The sequence below is a fragment of the Telmatherina bonti genome (assembly GCF_933228915.1).
Source record: "Telmatherina bonti genome assembly, chromosome: 13".
Taxonomy (NCBI): Eukaryota; Metazoa; Chordata; class Actinopteri; order Atheriniformes; family Telmatherinidae; genus Telmatherina; species Telmatherina bonti.
The window spans coordinates 20,723,997-20,746,513 of NC_136611.1; the positions used below are offsets into that span (position 1 = coordinate 20,723,997).

At 39.2% G+C, this 22,517-nt stretch overlaps 1 protein-coding gene across 1 annotated transcript; it reads left to right on the top strand.

The window, feature by feature from the left end:
• Positions 1-11,379: 11,379 nt before the first annotated feature.
• rgmb (repulsive guidance molecule BMP co-receptor b) lies at positions 11,380-19,084 on the top strand. Its single transcript, XM_079250882.1, has 3 exons — positions 11,380-11,509; positions 15,158-15,705; positions 16,962-19,084. Exons 1-3 carry the CDS (start codon positions 11,392-11,394, stop codon positions 17,721-17,723), a joined length of 1,428 nt encoding a protein of 475 aa, XP_079107008.1. The 5' UTR covers positions 11,380-11,391; the 3' UTR covers positions 17,724-19,084.
• Positions 19,085-22,517: the final 3,433 nt, after the last annotated feature.

Below are 22,517 nucleotides of genomic sequence, written 5' to 3' on the forward strand. Positions count from 1 at the left end.
TGCGGCAATCCATGTTGACGTGTATATTTTGTGTGTGTGTGTGTGCTCGTGGAAGAGCTTGCTGTGCAAGCATATCCACAGCCAGCATTTCTGACAAGCCTAATGAATCTCCAGAGAGCAGATACCTGCCAGCTCTCTCATGTTCTGTCTTGTCTTCATTGTTCCTGCACGCTGTTTTCTACTTTCTTGTTTTCTTCTCCCTCCTCTTGCTATTTGTCTGCTGTTACTGCGGAGCCCCCCCAAATCAGATCACCAGCAGATGCCTTCATCTATTATTGCCAAATGTCTTATCTTGTTTCTAAACCTTCTTTGAACAAAATGGGATGGAATGGGCCTTGCTCTTGATGTAAATGTAATGACACTATTAATACATTGCTGACTGTCACTCAAAGTTCTGCTTGGTGTTTATAACCCAAATCCCACAAAGGATCTCAGTTTATATTTCTACAAGCAAAAACCCATATAATGTTGCTGTACCTCTAAGTTATCTACCAAGTGCCATTTGGCACATGACGCTGCACCCTATGATGGTGGAATAAGTCAACCTGGAGATTTGTGTTCAATTTTAATGACAGTTAAGTTAAGTTAAGTTAAGTTAAGTTAAGTTAAGTTAAGTTAAGTTAAGTTAAGTTAAGTTAATATATTATAATATAATATAATATAATATAATATAAGATAATATAAGATAAGATAAGATAAGATAAGATAAGATAAGATAAGATAAGATAAGATAAGATAAGATAAGATAAGATAAGGTAAGATAAGATAGGATGGCCATGGGACATTCACATTTTCCAGCAGCATCAATAATATAATGCTGCTTTGTCATGCAATGTATGTGGTATTTAAAGACAAACTCAGTCGCCCTGCCACAGACGAAGTTTCTCTTTAAATATTAAATGACCTGGTTCATTGCACATAAAAACACAGACTCCTCCCCTCCACCTCACCCCACAGTAATTCCTGCCCAATTGCAGACAAAGCTTCTCGTGGATTATGAATTGAACAGTCAAATTTTTTTAAAACTTTTTTCTTGTTCTTGCGGTATCAAGAGCAAGAAAAAAAGTTAATCCGCCTCTTTGCTTTCCTACTCCAACACACCAGATTAACTTGGGCCTCTTTATGAAGTTGTCTGCAAGCCTGTTATTGAGCCATTCACTTAATTTAGATAAGTAGGATTACCTCTAAAACATGCAGGGCAGTGGTACTTGAGGACCAGGACTGGGAAACACTGCCGTAGAACATTTAATCCAATCCTATTCTATTCAGTTTTGTTTGTGCAGAGCCAATTCTCTGTAAAGTTGTATCAAGGCAGTTTACAGAGATACTCATTTCAAGCCAATTAATTAAAACAAACCCACATTTGTCTCATGTTCATGCAAGTCAGTTCATAATAGATAGTAGTCCATCTAGAGACGCTGTGCCACTAAAGAACTTAAAGATCATTTGTCCTTGTCCTTTGTGCACCGAGATTCTTCGCCATCTTTTAAATCTTGTGATGGTATACACTACTGATAGCAGGATCTTCAAATTATTTGCATTTGTGCACATTTTGCTTCTTTATTCAGTCCAATTAGCCTAACTAGTTATTCAATGTTGTTCAAGTTGGTTTTAATTTCTACATATTATTGTTCCAGTCTTTTAATGCCCCTAGTCTGACTTTTTGAAATATGTTACACCCATCAAATTCAAATCCGCTAAGGATTTCCACAAAATGTAAAATGTCTCCGCTCGAAATTAACAGCACAAATCAGTGAATTTATTTTGCTAGTCTGAGCTGCACCGAGATCCCTCTCAGTGCTGTGTATTTTTAGCTCATGCTGGGGTTCAACCTATATTTCTCAGAAGTTGTCTGCAGGGTGGCACAGATATAACTACTGTATGTGTCAATGGCAGATTCACTTGGACATAAAAGATCTCCATGCAAATATTTATTGTGGTTTTAAAATTTGATTAACCAAGAGAAAACCTGGATTTTTAGGATTCAAAAACAAATGAGATCATGTTTATCTACAAAGTGCAGAAACACAAAATGTCAACATTTTAATCTGGCAACTAGGCTGATATGAGATAGAACCTCTTTCTAGGGAGGAGGATTTAATTATACCTACCCATGCTGTATTAGTCATGCTTCAGCTCAGCTTGTCTTTCCAAAATCCATTACCTAAGCTGAATGAGGACTTGTTAGGTTACAATTGATTGCTAATTACACAACATTATGATATATTGGCGTCATCTTGCTGTAATCACAGTAATTAGGGAAATATAGTCTCTGTGAAGTCTAGAGAAGTAAAAGAACCATGACTGAGAACGGAAGACAAATCCTCACAATCTGACACCTCAAGTACACGTGCTGTAAAAATAAGCTTAAATGTGGGTGCACACACATGCAAACACATATGCTGTATGTATTTACATGATTTCCATGTACTGTAAGTTACAATGTTGTGACTGCATCACTGATCTGTTACCTCAAATGAACTGATGGGTAGAGTGTGTACACAGAGCATGAGTAACTTCACACTCATTTAGCTTTCACACTTCAAATGAAATTGGCATGGCGCAGCATCTAAAATACAACCATTAGATCTATAATGACTACGCAGCCTACTCCCCATGGAGTACACGCACACACACACACACACACACACACACACACACACACACACACACACACACACACACACACACACATACACACACACACACACACACACAGAATCCTACCAGCCCCCCCAATTGGTCTATGTATTATGCATTCCACCCATCTGCCACTCTGCGAGCACTCTATCCCAAAGGGAGTGGAAGGGATGGAAGGAGAGGGGGAGGAGAGGTGAGGGAGAGACTCTGGATTAGCAGAAAATAGTGGGGGAGGTCAGCTTTCTCCCCCACTTGTTCCCTCTCTGGCTCCACATCTGTATATCTGTCAGGTTGCGAGCTGATGGAATGTGAGGACTCACCTGCGTTTGGCCTTCCTCCTTACCGACAGGTATGAGCATATGACTCTGGAGTATGAGTGATTTATATATGTCCATACCTTTCCCTGCAAATGTGCATGAGTGTGTGCGTGCACGTGTGTGAGTGTGTGTATTGACAGGAGTTTTGTGTTTAGTACTGGAGGATCTGAAAAATTGAACAGATAAGAAACTGGCCAGTTATACGCACAAGAATAAAAATAGGCCTGAGTGTGTATACATGTTAATACTTGCATAAAAAAGTACAGCAACAAAGCATGTACATGTGTGTGAGAGACAGGGAAATCTTTCTTTTATTTATTTATTTTTTACTTTTTTTTTTTTTTTTTCAAATTTTATTTCAAAGATGTTCTTTCATCTACATATTCACAATATTTACATCTGCAGGAGCTGCAGTTCCACACCTGAACAATAAATGTTTGTGTTGTCTGCAAATAACATAAATCTGAATATATCTAATACTTCGCAACTATCATGATACACAATAAATAATTTTGGACCTATTATTGAGGTATACCCCACATGTAATATTCTTCAGTCTAGACATATACTGATCTATTTGCACATATTGTTGCCTGATATGTGAATAGCGCCTTGCAGTTACTTTGGTTACTTTCTTCTTGAATGAGAAAACCCCTTTCTAAAAGAAACAATTGAAAACATGAAGTAGTGGTTTCATCAGTCACACTCTTCATTTATTCCATATCAATACCATCCCAGTGTGCACTGGTTTTATTCCTAAAACCATTGACAATGCGATAGAATTAATTTTTGTCCAGAGTTTTTAGGAAAATGACAGTAACTTTTCTCAAAATAATCTGCACGATCTTATTTTAACCCATCAACCTTCATTGCCTTTTCTAGTTTTGTTCTAGCCAGGGGCAATTTTTGCTATGGGCGATGTGGGCAAGCGCCCAGGGCACATTATGTGAAGGGCCTCAAAGTGCATGAGAGAGAAATAAATATATATATATATATATATATATATATATATATATATATATATATATATATATATATATATATATATATATATATATACAAAGTGCATGAGAGAGAAATATATATATATATATATATATATATATATATATATATATATATATATATATATATATATATATATATATATATATATATATATATATATATATATATATATATATATATATTTATATATTTATATATTTATTTCTCTCTCATGCACTTTGAGGCCCTTCACATAATGTGCCCTGGGCGCTTGCCCACATCGCCCATAGCAAAAATTGCCCCTGGCTAGAACAAAACTAGCGTGTGTGTGTGTGAGTGCACAAGCATACAAGAGTAAAAGAAAATATTTAAATTCTGCCAATTTCCAGGTTATGGGGTTATGGGGTTGGGCTCTCACTTTTCTGTGGTAGGACACATCTCACCTGCTGCTGCTGAGACAGTAGCTTCACAGTCAGCGGTATGCCACAATGCAAGTAATATCTAGTTACAAATTACTCCCTAATGAATAGTATCTCAATAAAGTTTTAGTTTTATACACTTATACTTAGGCTTCTCTTACTTTTTTTTACAGTAATGAATGAGCTAATTTAACAGTTGAGGTTTTACGCAGTGCAACAATATGTAAAACATACAGCACAATAATGCAGAAGCAGAAGTCAATAGCAATTATGTCAGAGCAACTAGGTTATTAGTTGAGTCAAGTGCTGAATGAAGGATTGAATCTAAAAAGGAAAAAAAGCCATCAGATGCCCGGTTCAGGAAGAAAAAAAAAAGATGATAAAAGAACTAATGAAAAAGGTGCACTGTGCTGAGTATTATGTATGCAATGAAACAGCTACAGCCTAATATAAATTGATGTGTTTATTAGCCTTGTGCTAATAGTAACTAAAAGTATATTAGCTATGTTGTCCCAACCTATGCAATAATTTAATTATTTAGCACTGAGGAAGGCAGCGTGTGGACAAAAAACATTTTCTTTATTTTATAAGTTCCACTATGAACTAGTTGTTTACATAATTTAGAAAAAGAGTGCCTTGATGTATTTTCCAACGTCTACATGAACACTTTGTAAGGTATAGTGTATTCATTTTTTATTTGGGATATTTATGCCAAGGCAATTGAAATGTAAGTAATGTGTTGTGCATTCTGAAAAAGTAATAACATGTGTATAATAGCATGTTTATTTGAATTGAGTAGGTAATGCATAATCAGTGTAATAGACTAACATATTGTATTGTAATGTATTGATGGGGGTATTCGCCCAGGGTGTACAAACGCTAGGACCATCACGGGGTCCACCATTTACAAAGTATTTATTTACTCCATTGGTGACTTCATTTATATCTTTTATACTAATTTCATTATCTATAAAATATTTTGGAGGTGTTCCTCATTTAACTTTTTAACGATTTTTCATCCATATAGCTTCAGTGTTGTTTTTATTTTTTTCTAATTTATTGATGCATATCTATTAATAATTTCTATTAAAGCTGTCAAAGCAGACACAAAGAATGCTTCAACAAAGCAGGTGAACAATTATCACTTCGATCAGACTCCTGGACTTGAAAGTTTCCCAGTTTTTGAACGTCCTAAACTGATACACACAAAGAGGACATCTCTCGTCCCTTAATGAGTGCTAAGAAAATCACAAGGTTTCTGCTTATTCAAGTTGACTTTCATTGGCAAAGTGACTGACAAAACAGATTTCACTGCAGTGCAAGCTGGAGGCAAAAGAGAAGCAGTTTTAATAGCACGTCTTTGTCTCTCAGCTGCCAAACATTCACCCTGACCCAAACCAAACTGCAACCCCATGATCCTCATCTGCCCTATTACATCCTTCAGCTGTTTCCTTCTTACTGCTCAGTGTGTAAATGTGTGTGTTTGCCTTGGGAAAACAGAGGGTTCATTGTGACTGTGCTGTCAGATGCAGCTGTGTGTACTTCAGATATTTTTACACAAAGGATGAAGTGAAAGATGAGTGAAATGAAGATGGCAACACTGAGCTGATGAGGGGATAGCAAAGAAATGTGCTAAAGAAGTGCCTGTTTACTTCACCCTGAGACATTACATGCAGTAATGACAAATAATTCACTTAAAAACACATGTGCACTTACAGGGAGATGTTTCTTTTTCAGCTAAAAGTGTCTTAGTGGACCACTAACTCCTTGTAGGGCAGGTGTCCATGTAAACAGCATAATTTCTGTAAACTTAATGCCAGGTTTAAGGTTTGAACAAAAAGGATCTATACTGATTTATTATTCAACAAACATGCATGTGATTGATATGATCTTTATCTTATTATTGTCCAAGTGAACTTGCTTATTAGGATGTTTATGGACAATCATCACGATGGTTTAACATTCAAGCAGTATTTGAATGTTATATGTGCAGCTACTTGACCTACTTGACATACTTTTTTGAATATCTTTTGAAAACTACTTGCTTAGGTCCCCCTTAGGCTGCCAGATGAGCCCTGACCACGAGAAACAAGACAAGGCAACTTTTTACCTCCTGTGGGGCCTCTGTGGATCAGACTAGCTCCAGAACATCCCTCAAATACTCCATTAGATTCAGATCTGGGCGTTTGGAAGGTCTACACCTTTGGCTCTTTTTCCATGAGCTTTTCTGAAGGTTTTTTTTTTAATTTATTATTTTTAATTTTTATATTTAATGTAGTGGAGCATACTATACTGCACCCACCCATCCACTACCTGTGCCCCCAGGGGTTTGTGAACGTTGTCTGTCTGCAACTCTATTTAGGTGCTCAAAGGAGCAAAAAGGGGTTTCACCGCAAGGTTTGCTGCAGAGACCAAAGCAAAGTGTGTCATGATCTATACCGAGAGGTGGAAGATAACAAATTACATTTAATCACATTATTGTATTTAAGTATTTTTTGTGAGTGATTTGTTATTTTTAAAATAGTTTTTGAAATGGGTAATGTAACTTTTACTTAATTGTATGTTTTAACACAAGAATTTTACTTCACTACATTGGAAATCTCTCCCTTAGCCTGAACAGGCATCATGCTGAACATCAGGGATTGTCCATCTCCAATGCTAATCTACTTTGGTCTCCTTTGACACCCACAGAAAGGAAAATGTGCGGATCCCAGTTATCTTCAGATGAATGTTTTGTTCCATTCTTTGGCATTTCACTTTGCCATTGCTCACTTCCTGGAGCCTTGCTGGTGTGAAGGACCTAGGGCTGTAAAGAGAGAGGAAGTGGCATTCACATCAATGTACATGAATGAATGGCCAGACTGGCTGGTAAACACGGAGTTGTAAGCACGGGGTTGTGTGTGACAAGATGCTGTACTCCTGCAAATTACACCTGCAGTCTTTACATAGCACTTTTTATTTCAATCCAAAAATGGTTGATTTCTGCTTATTGTCCCTTTAATGTCATTAACATGAATCCATAATTTCGCAGCTGGATGTTGCATTATAATGAGATGTTATTCACTTTAACTGCTATCAGGACAAAGCCTTTATATGTATAATTAAAGTAATGGGATAGAATAGAAACTATTCTGTTGCATTTGACTTTAAAACTAAGTAAAATTGCAGCGTGAAAGTAGTGCTGTTGAAAACAAAACAGATCTAAAGTGTAAAAACAGCATAATATTTTTACTTTTAGGTCATTACCATAAATCTGAGCACATTAACAGACTGGTCTGACAAAAAAGACTAAGATTGTCTGTAAGGAGAAAAGAATCAATGTGATAATCTCCCTCTCTGGTCTGCATTAAAGGAATCCTCTCCCACTGATCCGAGTTCTTTGATGACGCTTCATTTCCACTCAGCATTTTAAAAGATAAACTCTTTCCTCGCTGTGGCACCTGAAGCAAGCCTCTGTCTCCATCTCCTCTTTGTAACAACAGAATGAAAGTGCAGACACTGGATGGTCTGATAAGGTCAACTCAGGTAAAACACTACACAAGTTTGGCTCCATGGAGAAAAAGCTATCACACGGCCTATTAAAGGATATGGTTTCCCCTAGCGTTACAAGAGGCTTTGATACCAGGATTTTATCTGTTATGTTATCGTCTCACATCAAGAATACAAATGCACACACCTGCAGCGCCTTCTCACTTTTAAAGGTGTGTTTTGTGTGGGGAGGGTGTGTGTGTGTGTGTGTGTGTGTGTGTGGGGGGGGGGGGGGGTGCACAGTGTGGCTGACACTGAACATGACTTAGTATATGTCACTATAATAACAGAGTGATAATATAGTCTATAGTAGTGACTTTAAGTATTGCACTCAAGACTACTCTGTGGCAGCATTGATTTCACAGCTTTCTTTGAAAACATTTAATTACTTAATTTAGATGGAGATTTCGATGCTTTTTTTTTTTGTTTTTTTACAAAGCTTTTTTTCCACAGTGATTAATTAGTTAAGTGTGTGTAGTTGCATGTCTAGCTTTACAATGAAAGAATGCATCACTTCACCTTATCCAAACAGAAACTAGAATTTATTTGCAACAATAACCCCCCCCCCCCCCCCCACACACACACACACACACACACACCACACACATACATACACACTCCCCCAAACACACACATGCACAGCATTGAAACATGCACACACAAGTGCAACATGCAGTTGTGCTGTTGAATGATGGCCTGTTTGGAGTTGGGGTGGAGTGAGGTGGAGAGAGGTAGAAGTGCAGAAGGGAGGCAGAGGTGTGGAGGTGAAGACAAGCTAGACATACAGAAACAGACTGTCTTTGTGCCTGAGGCAAGTGCGTGAATTCATGCGCAACCAGGCAAAGCTGCTTTGTGGGAAATGTGTTAGTTTCCTCTGCTCCTTGGTCTCAGCTGTGGTGTAATTGATTAAATGAATAAGTATGAAATATAAAATCAATCTCTATGAGCGGGTCATGTGTTATTGAGGTGTCTGCATGTGTATGTCTGTGTAGGAAAATGTGTGATTACAATGAAATATGCAATTAGCACTGATAAATAGCAGCATATGCAGACATATAATTGAATTAGCCAGTCTGTGTTCTGTGCATTAGTGTAAATGAAATTTTCACCTGTGTGGGCTTTATTCTGCAAAAAAAAAAAAACCACACTGCAGGTTGACAGGCTGGTCAGAGAGGCTGCTCAGCTGTCAGAACACAGCTTGCACAATTCCTGTCCCAATATTTGGTAACCAGGATGTTCAGCTGGGTGGCAAATTAAAGTTAAACAGCATTAAGTTTCTCAGCAGGGACCCAAACATCTCTTTTCCTCCCTTTGCAGAATAAACACCTTTCTTCTGAAAAATATGACCCCATTTGTAGTATTGGCAAGATAATGTCTCCAAGAGCATAGTTTATTGCTTCATAATTTAAATTAGATATTTTCAAGAGTAGTGGATAGGGTCAGTTGTGTTGAAAAGAGAAACAAAATAAAATTAAAAAAAACAAAACAATAATAATTCATACAACAGCAGTGACTTGGTTGATGATTAAAACTCAGATTCAAGGATATATTTTTTGTGTGGGACTCAATTAAAAAAAATCCTATTAATCTTGATTATTTGCATTTTAATCCCAAACAATAATTAAACATCAAAACAATAAAAGCAACATGTTTTTTCATATATATAAATATTATATATATATATATATATATATATATATATATATATATATATATATATATATATATATATATATATATATATATATATATATATATAAACTTTATAACCTTTATTTAACTGACTTTGGCTCAAATTCAACCCTTTGCCTTTGCAAGAAAATGTTTTAAAATGCTTTATGAACAAGACATAAAGTTAATCATTCATGAATTATAGTTGTAAGTGGAGGAAACTGAAGGCTGCTTTGCATATATTCAGTGTGTGTCATTATCGCGGGGTATTGTTTACACTATCTGCTCACCTTGTACTTTCACCACTCTGGTTCATTTGACTGCAAATATTTCTGACAGTTTTATTCTTAACTGCTTAGTGTCCATATTCTCATGTCTGTATTAGCTACACGTTGCAAAACTGCCTTAATCTCGAGCCCATCTCGGTTCAGTCTTCTCTGCTTTTTCCTCATTACAGTCAAATTAAAGAGATAAAATAATTACCTTGAAAAAATGACAGATAGTTCAATTTCCATCTGAAATAGGATAATTTACCGTCGAACTGAAATAATTAAGTTTAAATTCTTGAAGTTTTCCCCATAGAACATTAAAACAAAAACAGAAATATGGATAAAGCCATTTGATAAATAATCATCAATTAATTGCAGTTCACTCCTCTTTAACACTTCATTTAGCTTGTGGATTAAATGCAGCAAAGACTCAAAATGGCAAATTAAGATTCAAAATATCATTATATCTCTCTCTCTAAAAAAAAAAAAAGAAGTTTTATACAGTTTTAGCCTATATTCAAAATGAGAGTGACATTCAAATTGGATACAGAGGTGTTATAGGCATGTTATGGGCATCTTTAGGGTTTTTTTTTTTTCTTGGGTGTTGCTTGCCTTTGCCCACTTTTCTAAAAATAAAAAATAATTTCCACAATTAGCTGTGATTAAAATCTCACAGCATCCTTTAATTTCTCAATTTCAGATTTGGGACCATGCCATGCCATTCCCAAATATGACTTTATAATATGTGAATGAATGTAATTGTGACATCCAAGTTAAAGCAACAAGCTAAAACATGGGAAACACACAAGAAAACAAATGCATAAATATTTTTATTAGGCTATTATTTTTCCTCTTGGTAGGTACAGGCATATATACATCTGTATAATCTATTATAACAATGAGTATTTTGTGCGTTTATTCACCTTGTTAAGTAAAATGGAAACACTGCAGCGATCAGAATTGGTATGTTCTTTGATAAACACAATCATCATCGTATCTCCCTGTTTTACAACTTTTAGGACAGTATCCGCTGTTATGTGGTCTCGTCCCCCCGTCTAGTGGTAGGCGGGTTTTCCGCCAGCAGGGTTTGGTTGATTCTCTATTGATTTGCTGGACGGGCAGAAGAGGAGGAGGAGGAGGAGAAAGTGAAAGGGGAGGAGTGGAGGAGAAATCCCGGCTCGGTGAGGGAGGGATGTGATTGTGCGTGTAGGACGCGAGAAGAGAGTGATCATAATCAAATCAAAAGTCCGTCCGCCGAGCCAGAGAGCGCACTTAAAATCACGTGGGGTGTGGATTTGCACAGGGAAACAAGTAAAAGTGTCGTCGAAGTGACTTTCTGGACGTACTTTGCTTTGCCTTCCCTCTTTGCTTTTCCTGCCCCTCCGCCCTGCATTCCGCGGAGCAGCTGTGTTTTAATGCCCCTGCGCACCCGAGGAGGAGAGGAAGGAGAGAAGAGTGAGGAAGAAGAGCCAGAAGAAGAAGTGAGAAGGCCTGGACACCACCCCTCCTCGCTCTTTGGAAGTCTGTCCACTCTCCCCTCCTGGCCCTGCATGGACGGGGATGGGGAGAGCCGGATGCTGTTGCCTCGGGGCTGAGCGCCTCGTTTCCCCGTCTATGGTGCGCCGTTTCCGGCCACTGCTGCTGCTGATCATCGTGGTCTGCTGCGGGGCTCACCTGGGTAACTAACTCGTACACTTCAGCACTGCAAAAACAAGCATTTCTTCTCGCCATAGTTGAACAAATCTATCGTTTATGCACTTTTTTTGTTTTGTTTGGCACTAATTAAAATTGGCTGCAAAGTCTACTACCCATGTAATACTTCTTTTCAGTTTGTTGTATACTTAATAGTGAGTACAGATACTTTATTGGATATTAAAGGTTTGTTGGCAACGTCCGTGTGTCCGGTCCTTGAGTTGGGCCCAGCGCTGCCTGACAATGGCTCTTTCCAAAGCGGCAGTGCAGCAGTCTGAGCATGGATCGAGTTTCTCCTCCTCTCTCCTGGGCCGTCATTCTCCTGTCTGCCTCTTAATGGCTCATGGAGGAGGGGGAGAGAATGGAAGAGGCTCTCCTGTCCATATGTAACAGATCTATTCCTTACAACATAAACTTAAAGTATGATGTAGTAGTTCTATGTCAGTTTAACTTAACCTAATGGTGATTACAGGAATAAATATGTACAGGAGTGTAATTTAAATTAGGTCAGGTTGTCTCATTTAAGAGTTAAAAGTAACCTAGATTAAAGCTATTCTGTAAGTCTCTTATTTTCACAGAATTATACTGTCTGTTTTTCTATTCCTGATCACAAACAAAAACTCATAATTTAGGACAAATGCTTAACATTTTTTATTTGATTGAGAGCCAAATGTTAGACAGGTTTATTGGTTTGATAACTAAACGTTTTTCTTCTCACTGCTCATAAGTATTGATTCGCTGCCATCTTATTTGATACAATGTATGATGACTGTTTATTTGGCACAAAAGCACTGTTTTTTGCATTAACTGTAAACAAAACAAACAAACAAACAAAAAAAAAAACAAAAGAAAAAAAGAGCTCTTGTCCTGCCTTTCAGAAGCATATTCCTGTGCAGGGGGTCGACTGTAGTGGCAGCTGTCTGTTGGCCAGTCACACCTCCAATAATTAGTTTAACACAGCTCAGGCAGCAGGACAAAACCACTTCTGCACACAGCCTGGTGGGAACAGACATACACGCTTCACATTAAGACCCTCTCGACACTTACTTCCACACATGCGTCACCTGGAAAGAATGTGTATAATTTACTCCGTTTAGTCAAACAGAATGCTTTATTTGCTAAAACTTGAACATGTTTAGGATATTTATACACATGTCTTTGGCTGTCAGCGCCATGTGTCTCTTTAGACAGAAAGGCTGGAGTGTCTGAATAACAGACTATTGTATAGTCAAGTGTATGCTGTTGTAAACCCCTATAAAGCGTTGCATCTTTAAGCTTAGAGAGCCGTTTGTTTGATTTAAGCTCAGAATGTGAGGGAGACACAACAAGGTGATCAATAAGCACTTCACAAGCCATTCCTTTGACTGGGAAATGATCCCAGTAGATCCTTTTCTGATCTCCAGGGATCAGAGAAGTTGGGGGCAGGCAGATTGGGAAACAAAAGAATTGCAAAAAACCATGCCGAGGAGATTCAGCTGGCGGATCTTTTGACCTCTGTCTGATGATGAAGAAGGTGCTTCATGATGCAAGAGGAAAGGGGCCAAGATGACCAGGGAGAGGGTGAGGGAGTCAGGTTAAAGGGCTTAAAACACAATTTTATTGATTATAAAATGTGTATATTAAATGTATATGGCTGACAACACGTGAGGCAGAGAGAAAACAAGACATGAGGAGGATTTGAATGGAGGGTGGAGGGAAAAAAAATAATGTTTTAGAAAAATGGAATAAATGTTGCTGGCAAGCTGACTCTTATTGTGTGTATTAGAGACTGACTGAGGGGGATGATACAAAGAAGGCTCTGAAGGTGTTGAACGCATTATTTCCTCATGTGACCTCTTATTTATGTGCATTTATATGGATTCCATTTTGAAAGTACAGAAATGAATACTTGAATGGATCAAGGATTGCATAGAAAAAAATAGAAAAAAATTGCATGAGAAAACTGTTCAATACAGAACACCAAATTGTGACACCACAATCAATCATCATTTGAAAAGTCTTCTTTTACACAATACTCTCAGAATGGCTTGAATGTGGCGTCAACAATATTTACACACAATGGATGCCAGTATAAACTTCAGCAGATGCTCACTGTCAGCATAGTTTTAACCTTTGTAAGGCAAAGGGCTGAGTCCAAGTCCTTTTGTTACGGGGTCGACTCGCTTCTCGCTATGTCACCTTGCTGAGGAAAAAAGTGCTTGACTGTGTTTTTAGAGCAGCTCATTACCCTGATACCTTGCGAAAGAGAAAATAACTCACTCTGATCAGATTGGGAGCAGTATTTAGGTGCTGCAGGCCAGATAGAAGGCAAAGTCGGAGGCTGGTGATGTGTTCGTTTAAAGATACAATGTGTCCTCAGTGCTCAGTCAGTGGTGGTTGGCGTGGCTGTGTATGAATATGTGTGTATCTGTGCATTGGTGCCAGTATTTAACAGGCAGGAGCGAGATTCTCAAGCATGGGGGGGGGGGGGGGGGGGGGGGGGGGGGGGGGGGGGGGGGGGGGTCTGTACCTGAACCTTGATTTTTTTTTAAGCTCAGAGCAGTACTGCCCCCAAATGGTAGCAGCTAACTCCTCTGTCTGCCTGCAAAGAGGAGTTGGAATGTGCTGTTAGCTTTTGTGTATTTATTTGCTTGCGGTTGCTTAAGTGATGGTGTGATGTTGAGGGAACCGGTTGATTTCAGTTAAAAAGTACCATGCACTTTCTGTTCTTACTTGGCCATTAGGAAGTCATGCCACCATCTGAAGATCATGGACTGAGTGTGTTAAATGGAAGAGCAAGCAACATTCTTTTTTAGATCGCTCCTTGTGTGTGTGGGTGTTTGTGTGCAGCTGCCCGCACACTGCTGAGCCTCTCTCTGGCCTAATCTAATAGGAGCACGCTGTGACTGATGCATTAGGTCTGGTCTCTAATCTCTCTCTGTCTCTAACTCCCTCTTTCTTCCTGATGATCAGTGATACAGAATGCTAGTTTGACCCTTGTTGCATTCAGAAATGTAGAAACAGATAAAAGATCACGGACTGTTTCAGACCAAGAACTGTGTTCCTTCTGGATAAAATGGGGGATTTTTGTTTTCTCTGCTAAAGCTAAAGATCACAAACAGAACCTTTCTGACCTTCATCATCAAACAGGATAAACTTAACCAAATCATGGTAATAGATTTGCATGCACAGGACACCTGCATTGTCTTACATTGTACTATATGTTTTATGTGCTTCTTGGCTGTAGAAGCAGCATTATCTCACTCCTTGTGAGGAAACTTGCTTCATCTTTCCTGTCTGACTGCTCTTTGGTTTATTGCTCTTCAGGTTTATTACACTCACAAAACGGCACTGCTGATTGATAAAGACTTTCAATCAGCAGCTGGTTCTTTTTCTAGTTTTATTGAGTTGGACTGTAACAGGCTGGTACCATTGTGTGTTTAAGATCAAAGCGTTCCTCACACAGTAACCTTAGCTGTCTCATGTGAGTGCAGCAACTTTCCATTTCTAGTAAAATCCAGTTTATCCTTGTTCAAAGCCAACTTATCAGACATCTATGGCTACCTCCTTGTCTTCTGCTTATCATTCACATGTGTTGCCTTAATCCTTCGGATTCTTGTTTGTAAATCTGACTCTGTCTGTGTTGCCCTTTCAGGTCAGTGCCAGGTGGCCACCCCTCAATGCCGCATCCAAAAGTGCACCACCGACTTTGTCTCGCTGACCTCCCACCTGACACCGGCTGTAGATGGCTTTGAAACAGAATTTTGCAAGGCTTTACGAGCGTACTCGGCCTGCACCCAGAAGACAGCCAAGTCCTGCCGTGGAAACCTCGTCTTCCACTCGGCCGTGCTGGGCATCTCAGACCTCATGAGTCAGAGGAACTGCTCCAGAGATGGGCCCACATCCTCCACACACCCCGAGATCCAACTTGAGCCTTGCAACTACCACAGTCGTACCCAACATGCCCACACACACTCCCACATGCATACACACACACACTCCCACTCTCACAGCCATGGCCATTCTCAGCCTGGATACTTGTTTTGCGGGCTGTTTGGGGACCCGCACCTGAGGACATTTAAGGATAGCTTCCAGACTTGTAAGGTGGAAGGAGCGTGGCCTCTCATTGATAATGACTATTTGTCAGTTCAGGTCACAAATGTTCCTGTGGTCCCTGGCTCCAGTGCCACAGCAACAAATAAGGTGAGAACTGTTAAGGTTATTCAGGCTGAAAGAGCTTTTTAAGTGAGAGCAGCTGATGTAATTTGGTTTATTTCTGTGTGTTTCTCTAATGACTTCTAAGTTGCTTTTCTGTGCCGTAGTGTAAAAAATCTTATCAGTGTGAAAGTGGAAAACACCCTTGCTCTGCTTAACTCTCTTTTCTGCCACATTATGTTGCTCCCACACACTCACAGGTGTGAGGCAAACAGCCTTGATCTTGTGACTGTCTCTTGTGACTTCAGCAGCGTTGCAAACTAACTTTGTTAATGGATGCATGCAGCCTGACCACTAATAATGCTGAATGAGACGTGTGAAAGGACCCGCTGTTTACTTATGAGTGCGTTTGCAAGCATTTGTGTGTGCATACAAGTCTCATAAGTTCATAAGTGCCACTCCTTGCACTTAGCTTAAAGCACTATGTGTGTTAAAAGGTCCCTGTGCAACAGGAAAAATACTCACACACACATATATATGCACAATACAAAATGGATGACGAGCCTCACAAGGTGATCTTTGTGGTGTTAAAGAAGCAATGTTGATGTTTCCCCCGATGATCTACCCTCTCTAGCTTAGTCGATAGCTTTAATTATTAAAACACATACACACCCATGCATACACTTGGCTGTGCACACAAGGCAAAGAGGTACACAGTGAGCAAATAGCAGATTTTCTACACTAGAGCTGAAGGTTTGACCTTGTGTCAGAGGTGGGGCAAGTTATTAGTCATGACTATTAGGGGCAAACACACACACACACTCTTATATACACCCACATTAACAGCCCTCTAGGCTTAATGGGCTGCCAGGCCTCATTCCTCACGCCTGTCATGTGAACAAAGCAGCCATTCACCGGAACTATGATGCTAGTGCTAACCGTAATGCTCACACCACACCCTGCATCCAGCACTTCTTTCACACTCCCCTGAAAGTGTGTGTGTTTCTCAGAGTGCGTTTCCATGCTTGCATGTGTCAGCATGTTTGTATAGCTGTGTCAAATTACAACTTGTTAAAAAGTTATTAAGTAATTTCTCAAATGTTGTGTGATGAGTCAGTGACCTGCGTGATGTTCAGTTTCGTGCATCCTTGTACCTTACTCCTCCATACCTGACTTGTGATTTCTTTCCTACCGTTCATTCAGTATTCGATGGATGGTTGAAAATGAAAAATATGAAATGTTCTATCCAGAAATTTGGCAAAAAATGTACATAATGAACTGACTTTGTTTTTATTGCGTTGCAGATTACCATTATCTTTAAGCCTTACGAGGGTTGCACAGATCAGAGGGTCTACCAGGCTGTCACGGACAACCTCCCTGCTGCTTTTGATGATGGAACTGTGAGTAGTGGAGACCCCATTCACACCTCTGTTGGTGCAGAGGGCGCAGCTGGGAAGGTCAGGGCTCTGTGGATCTCTGAACGCAGTCCTGGGCGCCACGTGGAGCTGCACGCTGGCTACATTGGTGTAACTGTAATTGTCCGTCAGCTGGGCCGGTACCTAACGCTGGCAGTGAGAATCCCAGAGGAGCTGGCTCAGGCCTACGATGCCACCCAGGACTTGCAACTCTGCCTGAACGGTTGCCCCACTAGTGAACGCATCGACCAAGCTGGGCATCTTCCCCTGCCACTCTCTCCTCCAGCTCTCGGACTTCAGCTACAGCAACTGCGTCGGCCTAGCTACTCTCCACAAACACAGGCATATCCTTATGGTGCTACGCACGTTTTTGGTGTGGAAGGGGCAAAGGAGCGCTGCAGGGAGAAGCTGGAGGTGCTGGATATTTACTTCCACTCGTGCGTATTTGATCTCCTGACCACTGGAGATGCTAACTTCACGGTGGCGGCATACAGCGCCCAGAAGGACATGGAGACTCTCCATCCACACCAGGATAGATGGAGGATCTACCCCCGCAGCTCTGCCACATCCAGCTTACACTCTGAATTTCAGTTGGTGCAACAACAGCTCGCTCTGCTCCTGCTGTGTGCTCTGAGCATTATTCTGATGTAAGAATGTGTCTTTGTATGTGCCTGCATGCATGTAGGCTTGTGTATGTGTGCACTAGAAAGAGAGTTAGGGAGGTTTTTTTCTGTTTATTTGTTGTGCGTGGTTTTTTTTCTTTCTTTTTTTTTTTTTTTTTTTTTTTTTTTGCTGAGCACTGATACTGAGCACTGATGATCTCATGCAGAGAGGGAACAGCAGCAGTTACTGGGAGCTGCAAGGGTTTTGTAAGAGGTGACAAGCCCCCCTAGTGGTAGAGAGGGTAGAGTTTTACCTGGTGGATTCAACGCAATGACAATGACATTAAACGAATCTGTTTGGGTGAATCAACTGTAAATAGTTCATTTTGTTTTCAGTGCAGTGTAAAGTGTAAAGTTTTGGGTTTTTTGTTCCATTTGATGTGACTTTTTTAAATACCTCAGACAGAGGATGTTTAATTTAATAAAAGCACTTTATTTTAGGGTTTTTTTTGTTGTTGTTTTTCCACAAATGCCAGTCAGTGTTTCATCTTTTCTCCACCAAAACCTGTAACGGTTCAAGTTTTATCAGTGCAGTGCTTTTTTTTCTTTTTACTGATGAAAAGTCAGTTGATGAAAGAAGCTACTTTTTTATGGGTCAATCATGCAGCAGCTGATTTGACTCAGCATCTTGTTTTTTGAAGTCTGTCATTATGAGCTTTTCTGTTGGATGTATTCGGTTTTGTTTTTGCAGCAAATGCCATCAGTACTACTTTGTCGCTATATGATTTCAGCTCTGTGTGTGTGCAAATGTTTGGATGCGTTTGTCTTTTTACTAGCTTATAAATGTGGCTTATTTTTATTCAAGTCACGTTAGAGGTATTCCCACCTTTTTGCCAAATTGTTGTGACTCAGCCGGCTCATATTTTTTACTCACCAGAATTATTGTCATAATTTGAGCCAAAGACAGATAATTTTTTGTACAAAGAAAAATCAAAACTCAGCACCAAACCAGCACCCTTTTTGCCATATTTTTTAGTCATAAAACTACTGTAGATTGCTTTTTTTCGGCCAAAATCGACAAAAATGCTTCTTATTGGGACACATAAGACTGCAGAATAAAACACTACGAATTACTGAAGAAACGTGATTACACTGTACTCCAAATTGTGCTTAAGCACTGTGTTGTGTGAATTTGATACCTGGGAGATTTCTAACCGTATTTAACATCACCTGTCTAATAATGCCCAATTTGTTAGCTTAATCTTAGGTGGTTGGGTTTTTAAAAAAAATTTTTCTTTGGCATTGTGATCTCTTACATAATATTTGAGTGTTGGTTTGGTGAAGAGTGACTGGTCAATGTTGAAATACTTAACTTATTTATGAACGTAGTGTCCTGTAGAGGAACTTAAGCTCCATATTCTTGCTGTTGGATAATAATTTAAAAATTGTCAGATGTGATTGTACTGCCACCTAGTGGTGCTTTCTTGCTATGTCAGTGTGTTACTAAAGTTGCTCAAAAAAGAAAAAAAGGAGAAAACAAACTGAGTGTGCCTGTGTTTTATTTACAGAAAACATAGTAAAAACAATCCATACGTAGCACTGTTTATTAGTCTTACACCAATTAAAAATATGAGTCAAAATTAGGATTTAAAAATGCGAAATTATGTTTATGTGTAAAAACATCTCATAAAGAGTTAAGATCATTTAAGATGAATGGAGCTACACACACACATCTTAGAAAAAGCACATATATACAAAGCAGGAGCATTAAAGCACCTGTCTGAGGTTATGTTTCCATCAGATAACAGGTTTGGCCCCACAAACAGTCTGTTTTCAACTGCCACAGTCAGCAACACCTGGGATGGCAATGCGAAATTCTGAAAAATGGCGCCACAACTAATGTGTAGCCGCCAGCTCTCAAGACATTTCTTTCTATAAAATTTTTATCTCCCAGTATAAAGCCATCTTCTTGAACTCAACCCCGTAAGAACATACTGTTCATGTTCAGGTGTGAAGATGCAGAGCTCTGAAGAGAAGAAGCTCCACTTTCCTGGTTTTCCTTTTAAGCTCACACTGTGTTGAAGACACTCCTCATTTCCAGCAATCTGAAAAGTTATGATATTCTGTTAAGACTATTATTCTAATCTTCTACATTCATCAACAATCCCTCATATTAAATTTAAAGCACTATCACATTAAATCAGTAGCAGCTGCACAAGCATAAAGTTGCATAAGAGTTTTTCATTAGAAACTAGAAATATAGCAAGTTTTGTTCTCAAAAGACCAAAGCAGCAGATTTGAAAAATTCTGTAAAACAGAGAAAAATTTGAACTGTAAATTAAAGGGAAAAACATGTTCTAACAGTGAATAAATGATTCTTTCTTTTTTCTTTTTATTCACACTCTAAATACATTTTTTTTTAAAAAAGCAAAAGCACATTTAAAAAGTAATTCTGATGTACAGTTCTGATAAATTTATTGCAAAGATATATTAACTCATTAAATGCTACGTTTGAGTTAACCCTAGCAACATAAAGGCAGCCTATTAACGTGATTTTTATATTTTTAAGTAACAAATCTCATTCGGGGGGTCCACAGAAAATATTCGGACAAAATTACATGTTCAACAGTTTTTAGCCTTAGAGTTTAGATACTTTATAAATTCTATCCCAGTTTCCTGCTTGCTGGGGTAAATTTACTGAATGCTTATAGAGTTGAGTTGCATGAAAGACTAAATCTTACCATATGATCACATAATAAATGGTTATCAGAGTGTTGAAGATGAGGATCTTCATTAAAAGCAGCCTCATAGCCAGAACCACAACAGTGTTTGTCCACACAGCGAAGTCTGAAGGTGAAACCACACAGATCAGTTTCAGGCGTTTGCATAAATAAGTTTAAAATAAAAACAAATAGTTTGCCAATAACAAACGTTTACCTTCTTTTTCTTTATCTTTAGAACAAATCTTGTCTTCATTCGCTGAGTCAGTACCTGTAGAGGCGATACGTTGTCTCCTGATGACTTTGGAGTGATGTCGGTGACTTACAGAGCACCTGTAGGATGGCCAGTTACTTGTCGCCACTGTGATAATAGCCACTGCATTGGGGCCACGATGCTTCCTGCTTACAGCAGTGTTGTACGGTGAGATGGACATGTGACCCTCAGATGCAGACCTCCAGTTGATCTCCAAGTGCCCCCTCCTTAAGTCATTCACCACACAAACCAGCAAGGTCCATCCAAGCTTTTCCCCTGAGAGATGGACAGGAGGAGCCAGAGATGCTAGCACATGACCCTCTACTCCTCCTGACAAAGCAAAGGAAAATGATTAAAGCTTGAGAGGCTGAGATGAGATGTGGGAGGTTCATGTATAAATATGTACAAATCCACAACTGCACAACATTAAAATTGGGATTTTTGATTATTATTTTTTTGCTTTAAAAAAAAAACCCTCTGCAAAGATTTTCACAAACTAGTGAGTTTTCTTCTTCTCTTTTAAAATAATAATGGATTAATATAAAGTCCTCACCTGTCCATAAACAGATGATTGGCAAGTAAAACAGACTCCTGGATGATTCAGTCATATTTACTATATAGTTTGCGTGACCTTTACAATCCCCGATCCCTGCCTGCTCTGGGCATGAGAATGTGAGTGTGTGTGTGTGTGTGTTTGTCTGCCTTGTGTATGGGTGCGTTAAATGAGAGCATGCCATTTGGCTTTGCGAGAAGCATTGCATTATGGGGGATTGACATGTCTCATTGTTGTGACCTTATAGTAACAATGAAACCCCCTCACACCCTCCTGCACACAAACACACACCCACAAACCACAACACATGCACACACAAAGGCACACACTCAAACATAGGGAGAGGGGAAGAGAGGACTGAGAGATCTTCCACATGGGAATTTCTGTGTTTATAAAGACGAGACTTTACTGTGGACAGCAGAGTCACTGAGGAATGACTTTAACAAGTGGAGATATACCTGTCTACGGCTGTTAGATTTGAGGTGAGATTATATTAGTTCTTCCAAAACCTTAGGCAACACCTGCAAACACACACCCTTCCACGCACACACACACACACATACACATACATACACACAAAGCAGTTTTGTCACAGGCAGTGGGTGGCAGCTTAAAACAGAAAGTGAAACTTTACAACACGGCTATGGAAGGAAGCATGATGAAGCTAAAATAACCGAGGTAAAAAAAAAAACAACCTTTTCCTCTTTTCTTTGAATCACAAACTTGCAGGAGACACCAGACAGATGTTCAATAACTTTTGAACAGTTATTTTCTGACTTTCCTCTTTGAACTCTTGTGTGGATAGAGGCTGAATTAACTGCTTCGTCTGTTCTCTATGGTGCACTACTGCATTAATAATGCCCATGCAACCTGACATGAACTGTAGCTATGCTCCAGCAGCTGTTGTCACCTTACAGTTATAGCTGTGTCCTCTTATTCTGTCCACATTGTGAATCATGTGATTTCCTTTGGTCACATGTTTTGAGTATCCTTCAGGATGAGATGTGTTGTGGTCTAATATCCAACTGAGCTTAGCATGCCAAATTTAGCTGAGCATGTGCTTGGTAGAGCCCAGTAACTGATAGCAGTATTTCCTGATTGCTGAATCTGTTTGTTTCTAGTGAACAAAAAAATCACATGACCCATTTTTGTTGCTTTACATGATTTTATACAATGTCATGTGCATGCAACAAAGTCTATCTTATTTCTATTTGACAAGATTACACATATGGGCTGTTGAACATATGCTTGATGTTATATTTTTCAGCCTAGTCTGAAACATTTTAAACCTCCCAGAGGAGTCTCTATCTTCCTTTG